Genomic DNA, 14,049 nt, shown 5'->3' with positions numbered 1-14,049 from the left:
ATATCCTAGGATAGATACCTTGGTCTCCTCATATAGCTGTAAGACTGTGAACAACCAGGGGAATCTGCGTGCTGAAGGAGCAGTAGTGGTGAGAGGAAGGACAAATAAATGCATTTGAGCAAAATATAGTTAACGGGCACCAAATGTGCATACGAGTACTACATCGAAATTTGTAAGGTATATTCTACCAGTTTTAGACCATTTTTTGTGTTTCATGCATTAGCAAATAATTCTTTCCTTGATGGGCCCACGAGCGGCATGTTTGCCAAGGTCCTTTTGGAAGATCTCGGATTACAGTTACGCTCAATTGGGGTCGTGACAGTAAAATACAGGGACTTCAAGTGAATTCACAAGTGTCCTCGGAGAAAGCTCTGCCCTCCTAGGGGGACGGACAAGAATTTCATTGTTGAGAAAGAGTGAGGAAAAAGTTCACGTAATGTTGTTCCTTTTTTTTTTTTTTTTTTGTTTTTTTTTCATGTTTAGCTTTTAGTCAGGAGTGAAACAAAATAAGCGATCTGGTCATGAACAGAAAATCTTTTAAACACAGCTTTGTTAAACATCGATTCATCAGTCCAAGTCGTCTTTAAGCAGAAATCTCTCATCATTCTAGGTTTCCACAAATATGTTTAGGATCATTTGTAAACTGAATATTTGTTTTGGACTGTTGGACAGAAACAAAACAAGACATTTGATGACAGCATGGGGAGACTGGATGAACATTTCCATATTTTCTGAGGAAGACAGAAAAATAAACAGGAGATTAATGAAAAGAACATAATCATAGTAGCAGCCTCAAACTCTGAGATAAAAAAGAGCTTTTCCTTTACTAGATACCCAATGACTGGATATTCCACATGATCCCACTGCCTGTTTGCTTCCAAGGAACCTAAGTTTTACAACCAAAAGGAAAGCTCATCAAATCAGACACTGACGGCCGTCAGCGTTGATCTGTTAAAGCATTGAACAACCCCCCCTTGAAAGAATGTGAGGAATTTAAAGAAAAGATGTCCACTGTTAAACCTTACCTTGTCTGAACCATGGTGCTCAGATTTGGACACCAACGCACAGAGGATATATGACCTCTGAGTGAGGTCTTTACTGCCTGCTGTTCAGTTGTTTGAGTTCTCAGTGGTGGACTACACATCCTCTGAGACAGATGACATAGTATCAGTTTTTTGACTAAAAATCAGTGTGAAAATCCGGACTGTGAGAAAGGGGCTGAACTCCAGTGGCAGCCGAAGCGATTATTAATGTCTTGACTCTTCAATGCCGTGGAGAATCACAACAAAAAGCTGCGAACAACCCTCATTGTACTTGCGGCTCTGAAGTCCTCAATCACTCAAAGGAGGCAGCTTCAGTCTGCATGCCATTCTGGCTGTGTGGTCCAGAGCAGATAGCACAAACCTAGTCTGTGGCCGTCGGTTCAACCAGGACGTTCACCAGGCAGCGTTTTTCTTTTTTTTTTCTCCCCCTTTTTCTCCAGGCAGGCTTTCGCTGTGCAGACAGAAGGTGAATCACAGCCATATGAATGAAGTGGTTTTCATGTCAGGAGCTGGTTGGTGATGGGGGCACCGGGCGTTCATACTACTGGACTGGATGGGACCATCAAGGTGTACAACCGGACTTCTGACTCTTTTCCAGCTCTTTTTTACCGAAAAAGAAGAAGTGACTCACACAGATTACAGTACCTTGGTGAGAGCCTGATAAAGAGGGTGATTGTTCGGGGTGGGTTTTGAAGTAAAAAAGATACAGTCTGTTGGTACAGTAAAACAGTCTGTATACATTTTTTATTGACTTTATTGTTAACTTAAATAATTAATATGATGTATATACAATAGTATTATATTATATAAAAGATATATATAGAATATATGTTTGAATGTTTTTCAGGCAAATGTTTAATCCTTCTTGCTCAGTTGGCAAACCCACATAGTAGTGCTATGATGTTGAAACGGCTGTAAAAATGCGATTATGGAACATGTGTTCTTTTATACTGGACAGTTTTCCTAAAATAGATTAAAAAATACTAATAACCAGCGATAATTGAATTGTAACCCCTGTATCCAGATAAGTATCAGATCGCTCGCCAGAGCTTGCTTAATACACAGCACTGACACTACACAAATATATGAGTCCAAAGAAGCTGTTTGTAACTGATTTTATCTGTGTCTCCAGGAATATGCCGCACTGCGGGACACTTCTCCTATCCTAATCGGATAGACATAGCTGCAGGGGCCGCCTCGACACAGTGGCAGTGGAAAAAGTAGGGCATTTTCTTTTGTCTTATTTCCCAGCTGTTGAGTTGAACTCCTCGGTGTGGCTCGCCTACACTAATTCTTTTGTTCCCGCACAGGTGTAAATCTTCAAAATCGACGGGGTCTTGGTGAAAGAGTGTTTTCAAGCTTCAGGGAAAATGGTATGAGTTCGATGTGCTCTATATCTTCCAAGGTCTTGACGCTGCTTGGTATGGGTGTCCAATCATATGCAGCACATACATTATTTACATTGGGCTAGTGTTTACGATAAAAACATATTTGATGTAACTAATGGCCCTAGGGATCATGTAGTGGATTCTTGTGTGTGTTGCCAGACACGATACTCTGATTGCTGGTTGTCAGAAAACTGCACTGTTTATGTCTGCCTTCAAGTTGTAAGACAGCAACAGCAAATTTTAAAGAAGGAACACACTTGCCAGAAACAAAAGCAGGGAGGTAGCTAATGCTTTCCATTATGAGTAATCAAAGGGGTCAGGGTGGCTTTTAGGACGCCGTTTGTAGATGTATGAATGCTGGTGTAGATATTAAAGGAAGTAAATCCAGTCAGAGCGTGAATGAATCGTTTTTAGGTCAAGCTCAGGAACTGGAGGAACTTTCTCAGCAACTCAGCAGAGGCAGAGAGGAGAACGAGCAAGTGTTGTTTGAAATAAAGGATTTGAAGGAAGACCTGGCAATTAGACAAACCACTGTGCAGAAGCTGCAAGAAGAGCTTAACGAAGCAGCGGTTAAGCTCGAAAGTTTGTCTGAGGGTGAGGCGTTGCTCAAAGAGCAAATGGAGTCAGTGGAGAGGAACCTTAACCAGGCTCTGAACGAGAGAAGCTCCATCCAAGACAAGCTCAACATGACAAAGGAAGAGAGCAGAGAGAAGTTAAAGGTCTTGTCAGGAAGCTGAAGGAAGCAGAGAAGCAGCGTAAAGCACTGGAAGGGTTCCCGTGTAAGGAAAGCGAGGACTTGCAGAATAAATTTGAGAAACTGCTGTTCAGCTACAAGCCAAGGAAGCTGAGTTTCCAGCAGCAATTAATTGTGATCAGAAACCAAATGCAGCATCACTGTAAGGATGTTCAGTCTAAAGTGGAGTGTGGATCTAATGAACTCTGTCAAAGAGTTGAGTGTAGGCTGAACGAGCTGAAAGAAAGACTGCTGTGTAGTCAGAAAAAGGGTTGTGAATCTCAAAAACGTCATCGTCACTAAAGTAGATAGAATTTGCACTTTGGAGGGGAATCTCCGCAGCAGACGGAGGAGAATAAGAATCTATGCATTTCATTGGAAACAGATGACCGCTCAGGTAAACTCTCACACGAGCATGTCAAAGCCTTAAACGCACGAGAAGATGGTCACTCTCAGTCTATCGGTGAGAAAGCTCTGAAAATTGAAGAGCTGAGTAAGCAAACCGACTCATATCTGAAGAGTATGAAAGCGAACGAGTTGCATATCAGTAACCTGGAAAGCTTTCACCTGTGACTTGAAAAAATCACTAGCAAGTAGCATAAAAGAGAAGGAGGAAGCCATAAATCAGCTGAACCAGCAGTATAAAGAGGAGAGACAGCAGGCCGCTGCTCAAATGCAAGAGACCATTGAGAGATTAGAGCAGAGAGAACGTCTGCTTCAGAGGAGGCAGAGCACTCAGGACAGTTTGTCGGAGTAGCGAGAAGAAGGCAGAGACCAAGTTCACCCAGAACGACCACATTATTACATCTCTGCAGACCAGGCTTGATGAGCTGCAGCGAGAAATCTCCGAAAAGAACGAAGCCCTGCAAAGGCTGACGGCGAGTATTGACAATCAGTCCATCAGCAAGTCTGAGATGGACCAAGTGTTGAGCGAGAAGGAGCAGAAGCTCGGCGGGCTCACCTCGGAGCTGGAGAGTTGCATCAGTCGACTTGGCGAGCTTCAGGAACAGTTAGCCCTGAAGACAAAAGAGTGCGAACAACTCACGGCTGACCTCAAACAGCAACACGGCATTAGGGAGAATGAAAAGAGAGAGCTGGTGGAGCAGCTGCAGCAGACCCAGATGCAGTGCACTCAGAATGGCAATTTGGAGCAGGAGATGGTGGAGAAACTTCGCTCCCCTCGAGGAAGACAACCAAACGTGCAAACACAAGCTCGACAGTCAAAGGGAGGAATTCGAAAGGGTGAACGACGAGATTATCAAGAGCAAAGAGGAGAGTCTGAAGGCAGCTGAGGAGAAGTCATCTGCGGAGAGCGCTCGGAAAGTCTCGGAGCTGAAGAAGAAAGCTGAGCAGAAAATTGCTCAGATTAAAAAACAGCTCACCTCGCAGCTCGAGGAGAAAGAGCAGGCGATCAAGGCTCTTCAGGCGGGTCTGGAGGAAATCAAGAGCAATGAAGCGTCCGGCAAACAACACACAGAAACGCTAGAGGAGAAAACAAAAGCTCTCGAGGAAGCGCTCGTCATGCTTAAGGAAGAGCAGGAGAAAGAACTTGAACGGATTCTGAGTTCTGAGAGGCTCGAGAAAGAAAAGTCTTTAGAGGAACTGAAAAACGTGTACGAAGAGAAGCTGTCCTCACTCCAGAGAGATGCGCGCAACTAGGACGAGCTCAAAGAAACCGACTCAGCGCTACACGAAATCGAGGCCAAGCTGAAGGAAGCAGAAGAGCAGAATGGAAACCTTCTCGCAGAAATAAATTGCCTGAGAGAAGAAATATGTGCAAAGGATGACCAGCTTGATGAACATCGAGAAATGATTAAGCAGGTCCAAAATCCATCAGAAGCTGAGATGAAGGTGGAATGTAGCAGCGTACAGCAAACCAAGAGTGTGATGCAAAACACTCTGCGACGCAGGAAGTGACGGTGATGCTCTGGAGTCTCTCGAGAACAATCTGAGTCAAGTGAAGAAGGAGAAAGAGCAGATCCACAAGGACTTCGTCAGGCTACAGAAAGACATCCGATTGCTGAGGAAGGAGCACGAGCAGGACCTAGAATACATGAAGAAAGAGTTGCTGGGCGAGAATGAGAAACAGATGAAGTAAGTTTACGATGTCAAGTTGATCATTGATAATGAAACATGCTAGTGAAAACTAAGTTAGTAAATGTCCTTCTCTTCTCTGCTCTAATAGACTGGAGCTGGAAGATCTGGAGATGAAGCACAATTCTGCTATCAAGCAGTTAATGAGGGAGTTCACACACAGATGGCTTTGAAAGAGAGGGAGCTCGTTACAACAGTGAAGGAGACCATCGGTGAGGCGGGAGAAAGTCATTCATGAAATTAAACAAGATTTACAGCTGTGTTGTTAAGCGGGAGGAATAAGTGATCATGCTTCTTTGTTGTGGTGAAATGATTTAATGTACTCTACTTTACTTCTGTTTCAGTCAAGCAAATAACAAAATTGAAAGTGAAGGACCTTCATGTAGGGTGGAATAACTACATGAAACACATGACGCATTTTTTAATCTGGACAATGGGTGGAACAAAATGAAGGGATCATTGCATTTGGAAACAGTGGCGTCTGAACTGCCATGTTCCCTTGTTTCCTCTTCGGTTAAATCGTGTTGCATTCCAGATGGGATGTGACTGAGCGGTTTGGAATATGACGTGGTTACTTTTTTATGTGCTAACTCTGGCTTCTCTCCCTTCCTCGACACAGAGAAGGCCCAGACCGTAGAGGCGGAGCTCCTCAGCAGCCATAGTGAAGAAGCCTGTCAGCTGAGGAAGGTGATTGACCAGAAGGAGGATGATTTGCACAGAACTGTTCAGAAATATGAAGAGGTATTACAGGTACTGTAAAACGATGAGCTTCAAAGCTTCACACAAGACCCTATTTACACAGTAAGTTAATCGTGGAAAGGAAATGAACTCCCACCCCGTCATTTGGAAGCCGTCAGTGCAGTTGTTGGCAGGCGCACCACTCTTACTCTGAAGCAGTGCTTCTTAACCTCTTTTGTAAGACATGCCTCCATAGCATCGACACCAACCATCATGACCATCACCAAATCCATTTGAATTTATTTTTAAATATTATTTGATAAACAGGTAATGTTTGTATTTCTACCATATCACTTAGTGACAGAAGGAGGATGTTTATTTAATCTGTTATCCAGTACTTTTAGCTACTTAACTTTAACTATCTATCTTTCTGCTGTTTATTTGTTAGCTACTTATCCGTGACCTTTTTTCTAATTATTCAACTGTTGATTAACTTGTTTTCACACATTCTTAAACACAACACTGTTTGGGTGTTATGGCTGACTTAATATGTGTATTTATATATTAAATCAAATGATAAATTCTACTACTTAAAGATCTGTCTCCATATCATCTGCAGGCCCCTCCCTGGTCGAGCTTCTGGTCTAAACAAATCTTGACTTAATTATCAATGAATGCCTTCTGTATGATTTTATATATATATATATATATATATTAGGGAAAACCGGTCAGAGTGTGGTATGAAATTGGTGTCATAACATAATTAAGAATGGGATGTCCTGAGGCAGCAAGTGATTAAAACCAACATACTTGAGTTGTGATGCTGAGATGAAACGCAGGAAATGACTCGGCCGTTCTTTCTTCTTTTCCAGAGTCGAGAGGAGGAGATGGGGGACCGAGTGTGGCAGGTTTCAGAAAGAACTGGAGGAGTTGCAAGCAAAGGGCCTTGATACTTCTGAGGTACAAACATTTCTGACCGACTGAACATATTCACCAGGTCAAACATCTGTGATTGCTGTCACTACTGCTTGATGTATTGGGAAAATTTTTCCGTTTGCACAGATGTAGAAAATCATACCTGCAGTCATTAAAGTCCATTATATACGAGAATGGAGGTTTAGATTGGATTTATATAGCGATGCTGTTAAAACCATCAGCCGTTGTGATGTCACTTATGTCTGCATGAAATAACAATGGCTGAATGAAATCAGCTTTTTCAGCTCTCTCTCCTCCTCTGGGAAAAAGTCTGTCTGATGAAGCATTACTAGTTTTGAATGACAACCTATTCCAGACTTATTTTTGTGTCCGTGCCACGAGGCCCTTTCGGATGCCTTTATTATTTGAAAGTTCATATCCAGGTTCACAGCCTCGGCAGTTATCGGTTACCTTTTCCTTTTGTCTTACTTTGTAATTGAAGGATTCCGCATAAGAGCTCAGGGACAATTTGTTCACAAACTCTCCTGATCAGTCTCCTCTCGCTCCGGTCGTGTGGCTGGCCTCCAAAGCGTGCCGGATGCTGGGAAGCTCGTTTGAATCACTCAGGAATGTTCCCCTCGGAAAACAGAGATTGTGAGGCAGCAGCCAGCCTCGATCCCTGTTCTCAATTATCATCATACGGGGTGATTCTCCGCCTCAGATTTATACTACAGCAATACTCACAGGCGATATGTGCGTGCTGGAAAGAGGCCAGATAGGACAAAAGTACTCCAGCGAGACGTTTTAACCCAGGTGTTGAGGTGCCATGAGACCCCTGGGCTGATTCTGCTAGCTTTACAACTGGGTCCAGATGCACACCAACACAAAGAATTATGCTGCTCTCTCTGCTGCATTTTTCCCTAGTGAGGTAATAACTTTATGGGTGGATTGGATGGGTCCATGCTCAGGGAGGCCTTTCCTTACTACAGGCCTCGCAAAGCATTCTTGATTTAGACAGTGTGTCAGTGTGTCTCTCCACGGAGACGGCACAAGTACTGTGTTCCGTGCAAATAAAAGATATGGCCGGTGTTATTCTGTGACCAACACCATCTCTCATCCCTTTCTGACATCTTCCACCTATGTGCGGCTCCCAAAATGGGTCACAAAAATATATGGTTTCATCTTTAAAAATGCTAAATAATTCCCTAAAAGCAGCTGGGCATTGTAGCTTGTGCAAAACATAACTCAAACGGGACTAAGTTGCCTCTACTTTCATCGGTGCATTAATACAGATTCTATTCTCTAGCAAGTTTTGCGTATGTGAGGTTGATTCAAAAATAAACTGCAGTGCCCATGTTGATCGGGATGAAGGAACATGTGTGTCCACCTTCATACACACAGTGATGCTATGGCAGAGGGGACAAAACTCCCACCATAGCGTATATATGAATATTTGTCACCTCACAGTTTTGTCTAAACCTTTTTCATTCTATTGTAACATAAAGTATATTTCTTCTTTATTTGTGCACAGATGAGCGCAGAAGAACTACAGGTATGTTTGCTGGCTCCAGCATCACTCGTTTCACTGTCTCTACGGACATATAACATTTGAACCCCTTAACCCTGTAAAACAATTGTTTGATCTTGAAAACATACATCATTGATGGACACGCACTGTTTGTGTCTTGCATTACTTGTTCCACCTTAAACCTTGCCGTTCTCACTGACGATGTTCCGTCCTTCTCCACCTCAGGCTCAGCTAGCCGAGAAGACGACTTTGCTGAGCGAGGCTCGGCTGAAGGAGCAGGGCTTTGTTGAGAGAGTGAGTGTCGAACTCCGTGTGTGCTCTTCGCGGGGACAAGTGAACACCAAATCCCATGCAGTGTATTCCCAGCATTCTGTGGCCTCCAGCACGAGGAGCTACTGCTCTCCTGCTGCATCAACTTAATAACAAAGCACATCTGTTTACATTTGGTTTAACCCTATAAACAATCACAGCAACGCCTCCCACAGGTTTTCTCACACACATCGTCATTCTCACAAACATCGCCCGAGGATGATCAACAAAAGGCTGTGCTTATGTCCCACGCAACAATTAGACTAACGCATAGAATTAACCCACAGGGGTCAAATAGCTCTCTTTTTAATTATTAATCTGTGCATGCGTGTGTGTTTTTCCACGGTAGATTCACTCGCTCGAGGACAAGATTAAATGTTTCCACCGAGCCACTGTTGTAACTCATCTCGGGAGCACATACAAAGGTAATGTTAACACCATGAATCACTTAGTTCTGCTGCTGCTTGAGCCAATTTCCTTTTTAGATGCCATGCAAAATGCTTAAACACAGTGCAGTATCATGGGAAACATACATGTAACACATAACATACACCTGCAGTATAAGACAGGGAACACGGTAGTAGGGATTTTTAACACATAACAGATGATTGTATATTGTCTTAACATATGAATTGTATAGTTATTGTCCCCATAGCCTAAAGTGGGTGTTTTGACACCAGTAGTTTTCCAGACTTCACATAGCTTCCTGGATCAGAAATGAGACAAGAGATGCAGATCCTGAGGAGTGTGTGGTCTGGTTTAACTATGCCTTTGAGGACATTTAGCCAACTAAGCAGGATTTTAAGATCACTGGTTAAGATGAGCGCTGCGGTTATAATTAGGGTTTGGTTAAGGTTAGAGTAAAGGGTGAGGGTTAGACATATAAGCCTTGTGGTTAAGGTTATGGTAAGCCTCTGGGTGCTGACTGTAAGTCAATGCAATATTCCCAAGTAAATCATAACTGAACATAGTGGTGTGTGAGAGAGAGAGCGATGGGGGGAGATTTAGTGAATCTGACCCTCCTCTTAGAGCATCCCTGCTGGTGTAATAAAGAGAATCTGCTGTCAGAAGGGGGGGCCGGTGAAGAAGCCATCATTGGATTTAATGTGTTTTGCACATTTTGGTGTGACGGTTTCCCACACAGGTCCCTGCAGCACACAGACTTTTACTTTCTCAAATCCTCTACTTCTAATACACAAATTATATTCAAGCTACTCTGTCCTGTATCACCTTTGGATTACAGTACTTATTAGTGCATTTTGAATCCGTCGAGCCTTCTTAGATCACAGAGCGGTGGTTTCAGGTAGAAGGGCTGATCTGAGGGCTGTTTGTTTGGTTTGATGTGGGCTGGGATGGTAGGCTCCTCGGGGGCAACACGGGGTCAGGAGGGCAAAGGTTTTGGGATTTATTGGTGACCCATTACTTCACACAAGAGATCAAAGAGTTGTTTGCACTTCTCTAGAACCTGTTCCTGTCCTCTAATCGCACGGTCTCTCTTAGCGCATGCAGGGACAGACCGTCCTCTGAATGACTATTCCAGATAAAGAAAGCGACTGAGTGTTGTTCCGTAGAAGTATTTCTAAATGTTACCAGCTCTATCCACACCGTACCAGTTTCTCATTCGTAGTTTTTAGAGGGATAATGGCGTTATAGCTTTGGGCGTGGAAGTAAAACGTTCATGCTTTGACTCTTGTGACGTTAATGTGCTAATGCTGTGTTTTTGACAGGCATTGTATGCTAGTCTTATTTTACAAGATTATTTTTAATGTTTTTAGAAGTGCATCCTGATTGAGATGCTACAGCTGTGTTTTTTAGATTTTTTATTTATTATTATTATTTTTATTTTATTGTATTCAAGCAGAAATTCTCTTGCAATATATTATTTCTTTTACGAGAGACCCGGCTAAAATAGCAGCATTTTGGCTTAACACATAGTCCCGTTAAACAAATTTGACCCGAGAAGCAAGAAAGAGAGAGAAACTTTTCTATCTGAAAATATAATTTGAATATGATTATTACAGTCTCACTCGAGTGTGCATTATAGACTATAGATTATTGGCTGACCAGGTTTCAGATGATTGAATGTCTTCTGCTTGTTTTCACAGAACCTGTATACAACAGCAGCGAGCCTACTGAGATGGAGTACCTGAGGAAGGTTTTGTTTGAATACATGATGGGACGGGAAACAAAAGTACGCTTTTTATTTTCTTACAGTATTATACACACAAAGAAACATTGAGTAATTGTTTATATCATTCAATTTTGATGAAGCTTTGTATTTGATTTCATCAATCCGAGGCTATAATTCTTTTTTCATGGTGGTTACATCATATCTTAAAGTGTGACACAGCAGCATTTGCTTTGTAACGTTTTTCAAAAATAAAACATGAAAGTCAGATTTTCTCTTTTTTGAAGTTGGAAATGAGAACATTTAAAACCACTGGACTGACTTAATAACTATTTATCTTGAAATGTCGGAGAGTCAGCCCATCACAGGTTTTTTTTACAGGATACCCAATGACCTCCGTCCGCCACAGAAAAACGTGAGAGCATTTAGGACGCCATATAAAAGTCATGTTGTGTCCAGTGTTCTCGGGTGAAATTAACAGTGATTTCCCTAATTAACAGTGCAGTTGACATGGCCCTAAAGTCAGCGGGATATTCCCAGTTCCTCAGCATACAGTTAGTCTTTATGGCAACATGGCAGACCTCCCCAGTGTGGAGGATGTCCCCCAGGCTGCCTGCTAGCAAATACATCTTGCATGACGCGGATTTGCCATTTAAAGACATGCTGGCCTTGTTTAGCATTAGTTGAGCGGTTTGGTTTCCTACACAGCTGCCCTGTTTCTGATTATCCCTTGTGTTTATGGGGAAATACATGCACCCTGACAGATAGGTCTGGAGTTGATTTTTTTTTTTTTGGGCTTTAATTGTCATAGAACAAGCTCGATTTGTTTGGATCGTGTTGTCAAGGTAGGGGGGTTAGTGTGTCTGGTTTTTGAAATTGAACATTTGTACAAGCAACACAAAAGAAATGCCTATTGTCAAGTTGTTATTTGTTTATTTATTTGCTCCTCATCCACAGACGATGGCCAAAGTGATAACCTCCATGCTCAAGTTTCCTCCAGACCAAGCGCAAAAGGTTTTGGAAAACGAAGACACAAAAGCCATGGTAAGCATTTGTTTGCCTGCTTTCATGAGCTCATTCACTTCAGTCCTCTTGCAGTTACAAACATGTGACATGCACTTCTTCATTGATGATTGGACGATTAATTTAATTACTTTCCTATCTGTCCCTCCACAGCCTTGGTTAGGGTTGAGCGTGTGAATGTTTCGGGTATTTATGGACGGAAATCTGCTGCTGCTGCTGCTGCTGAAGGGGAAGACTGCCATGGATGTGATCGAGCCCTTCTCTCTGCATTTCTTGTCATTGTATGTGTATGCATGTGTGGATGTTTGTATGTGTGTTTGAGCACACACTGGGGCATAACGGGGGGTGTGTGTGTGTGTGTGTGTGTGGGGTGCCGTATGCTTGAATATATCTAAAAGTATGAGGGAATTAGAGAATATGCCAGAAACACAAATCTTCCATAAATCTAGTTTTACTCTGAAATTGAGTTTGTTAATTTATGTTTTTAGATGAAGTTTAAATTGATTCCTTTTTATTTTAGAATGTGTTTATACAGATTGGCTTGTGCAATAAATTATATAATTATCACGTATTTTATGCTGACAGGTCAGTTGATTTATAGGTTTCTGTGTTGTGCTGTTGTCTGAATCACTTCTGTAAAACTGTAAACGACCCTTTAACTGTGCACTCGCACCACATTAGATATCCTGGCCTCTGGACCTTGTTTGTTTAACACAGCTTTTCTATGCTTTATATTTTGTCACTACACTGACATAGAGACCCAAAAAACACGAAAACTGTAAATTGTACTATGATAATTAAGACTGTGCTATAGGGTACTATATGATGACTTGCTATACATTTTCAGACTAAATAAATTAAATCTTATTTACAGAAAACCTTTTGTCACTTCTTTGTCTTTATTGTCATATGGTTTATTCTGTGTTAAATCCAATTGTTTATCTCATTACCTGGTTTGACATTGTTTAGCCTGCCTAACGGAGGATAAAGAATGACCACTTCCTGTTGAGATGGACGCATGTGGAATGCAGACATCACACCTAAGCCCTGTTTTAAAGAGCCTGTATGTACTGGGTCACATACTTCAGCAAGGCTAACCTTTGTTTGACCTTTATTTCTTTCCTACCCAGCAAAAATGCTGCTATATTCGACCATAGAAACTTTTATTGTATGGGAATCGGAATAAACTTAATTGGTATTTTCTTAAGTATTTTGACACAAAAGGAGTTTGACTGAAACATGGACAACAAACTGCTGTGCACACGGCTCAGATTGATAGTATATACTTGAATTGGAAGATTTTATAGATTACATACAATTTGTTTAAACCATACATATGACAACTAAAGGATATTATGTACATTATGTTCCATCCCCTCGGGACCCTCACAAGATGTTGCAAGATCAAATTAAGAGGTTGCCTGAAACAAGAAAAGAAAAAACATTTCTGCTACATAATATTCAGATTACTCTCCTTTAATCTTTGTAATATTTTATTGTAAATCTTGATAATTAATTTAGTCAGGACTATTTAAAATAATAAAGTATTAAAATAAATAGTATTAGTAATAGTATTTAAAATAATAAAAAGTATTTAAAATATTTGGTTGACTGGTCACGATTGGTGGACATTGCTTTGTTTTAAGGAGAGCCACTGTTGTAATATATAGCCTAATATAATAAGATATGACCCAATAAATCATATCAGAGGGGGCTACTGAGTAAAATGTTGCTACAAAAGCTATTTTATTATAAAAGCTTTGAATTCCTTATATTAGTGTACCATTGTCTAATTGTGCCGACTTGTAAATAAATTGCAATATCTCTCGGGATATAGTGCCAATCAATAAGCTTCTCAATAAAACAAACGGTTTTATTATGCTAATGAAGATGTTACACTTTTCATTGTGACTGGAAAACGTTAGATGGCAGCAGTGCGCCCTCATCCCTCAGTTTAGGTGAATGGAGCCCCCAAAGCCCAAGGGTGAAATGTGAAGCTTTGCGCCTCAAAACCATCCGCGTCTCTCCATGACCGCGTTACCAGTGTCAGTGTGCCAGATTGTAAGTACTCGTTCCAGTTGTAACCTTTCACAATAAAACTATCGATGATCGTACCAGCAGTTCAACCAGCAGCGATGCTTTTATTTTGAGAAACACTTTGCGTATTTCCGGTCTTATCCCGGATACCTCTTGTTAACTTGACACATGTG

General features: G+C 41.6%; 2 protein-coding genes and 1 long non-coding RNA gene across 3 annotated transcripts; all 3 read left to right on the top strand.

Moving 5' to 3' along the window:
* Nucleotides 1-3,606: 3,606 nt before the first annotated feature.
* LOC115020258 (golgin subfamily A member 4-like) lies at nucleotides 3,607-4,814 on the top strand (the record flags this gene model as incomplete). The annotated part of the gene is made up of 3 exons (XM_029450211.1): nucleotides 3,607-3,627; nucleotides 3,980-4,173; nucleotides 4,319-4,814. Coding segments are annotated over exons 1-3 (711 nt in total), but the record flags the coding sequence as incomplete, so codon positions are not given.
* A 5-nt stretch (nucleotides 4,815-4,819) lies between these two features.
* On the top strand, nucleotides 4,820-6,847 carry LOC115020388 (uncharacterized). Its single transcript, XR_003833564.1, has 4 exons — nucleotides 4,820-5,258; nucleotides 5,350-5,470; nucleotides 5,878-6,008; nucleotides 6,809-6,847. It is a non-coding gene; the product is annotated as an uncharacterized LOC115020388 (long non-coding RNA).
* Nucleotides 6,848-6,849: 2 nt separating this feature from the next.
* Nucleotides 6,850-12,717, top strand: LOC115020385 (golgin subfamily A member 4-like). Its single transcript, XM_029450375.1, has 7 exons — nucleotides 6,850-6,896; nucleotides 8,383-8,403; nucleotides 8,605-8,673; nucleotides 9,038-9,113; nucleotides 10,794-10,879; nucleotides 11,774-11,860; nucleotides 11,993-12,717. The coding sequence occupies exons 2-7, from the start codon at nucleotides 8,383-8,385 to the stop codon at nucleotides 12,014-12,016; spliced, it is 363 nt and encodes a 120-aa protein (XP_029306235.1). The 5' UTR covers nucleotides 6,850-6,896; the 3' UTR covers nucleotides 12,017-12,717.
* Nucleotides 12,718-14,049: the final 1,332 nt, after the last annotated feature.

The sequence above is a fragment of the Cottoperca gobio genome, chromosome 15, assembly GCF_900634415.1.
Source record: "Cottoperca gobio chromosome 15, fCotGob3.1, whole genome shotgun sequence".
Lineage (NCBI taxonomy): Eukaryota > Metazoa > Chordata > Actinopteri > Perciformes > Bovichtidae > Cottoperca > Cottoperca gobio.
This window is presented reverse-complemented; position numbering and strand designations above follow the sequence as displayed.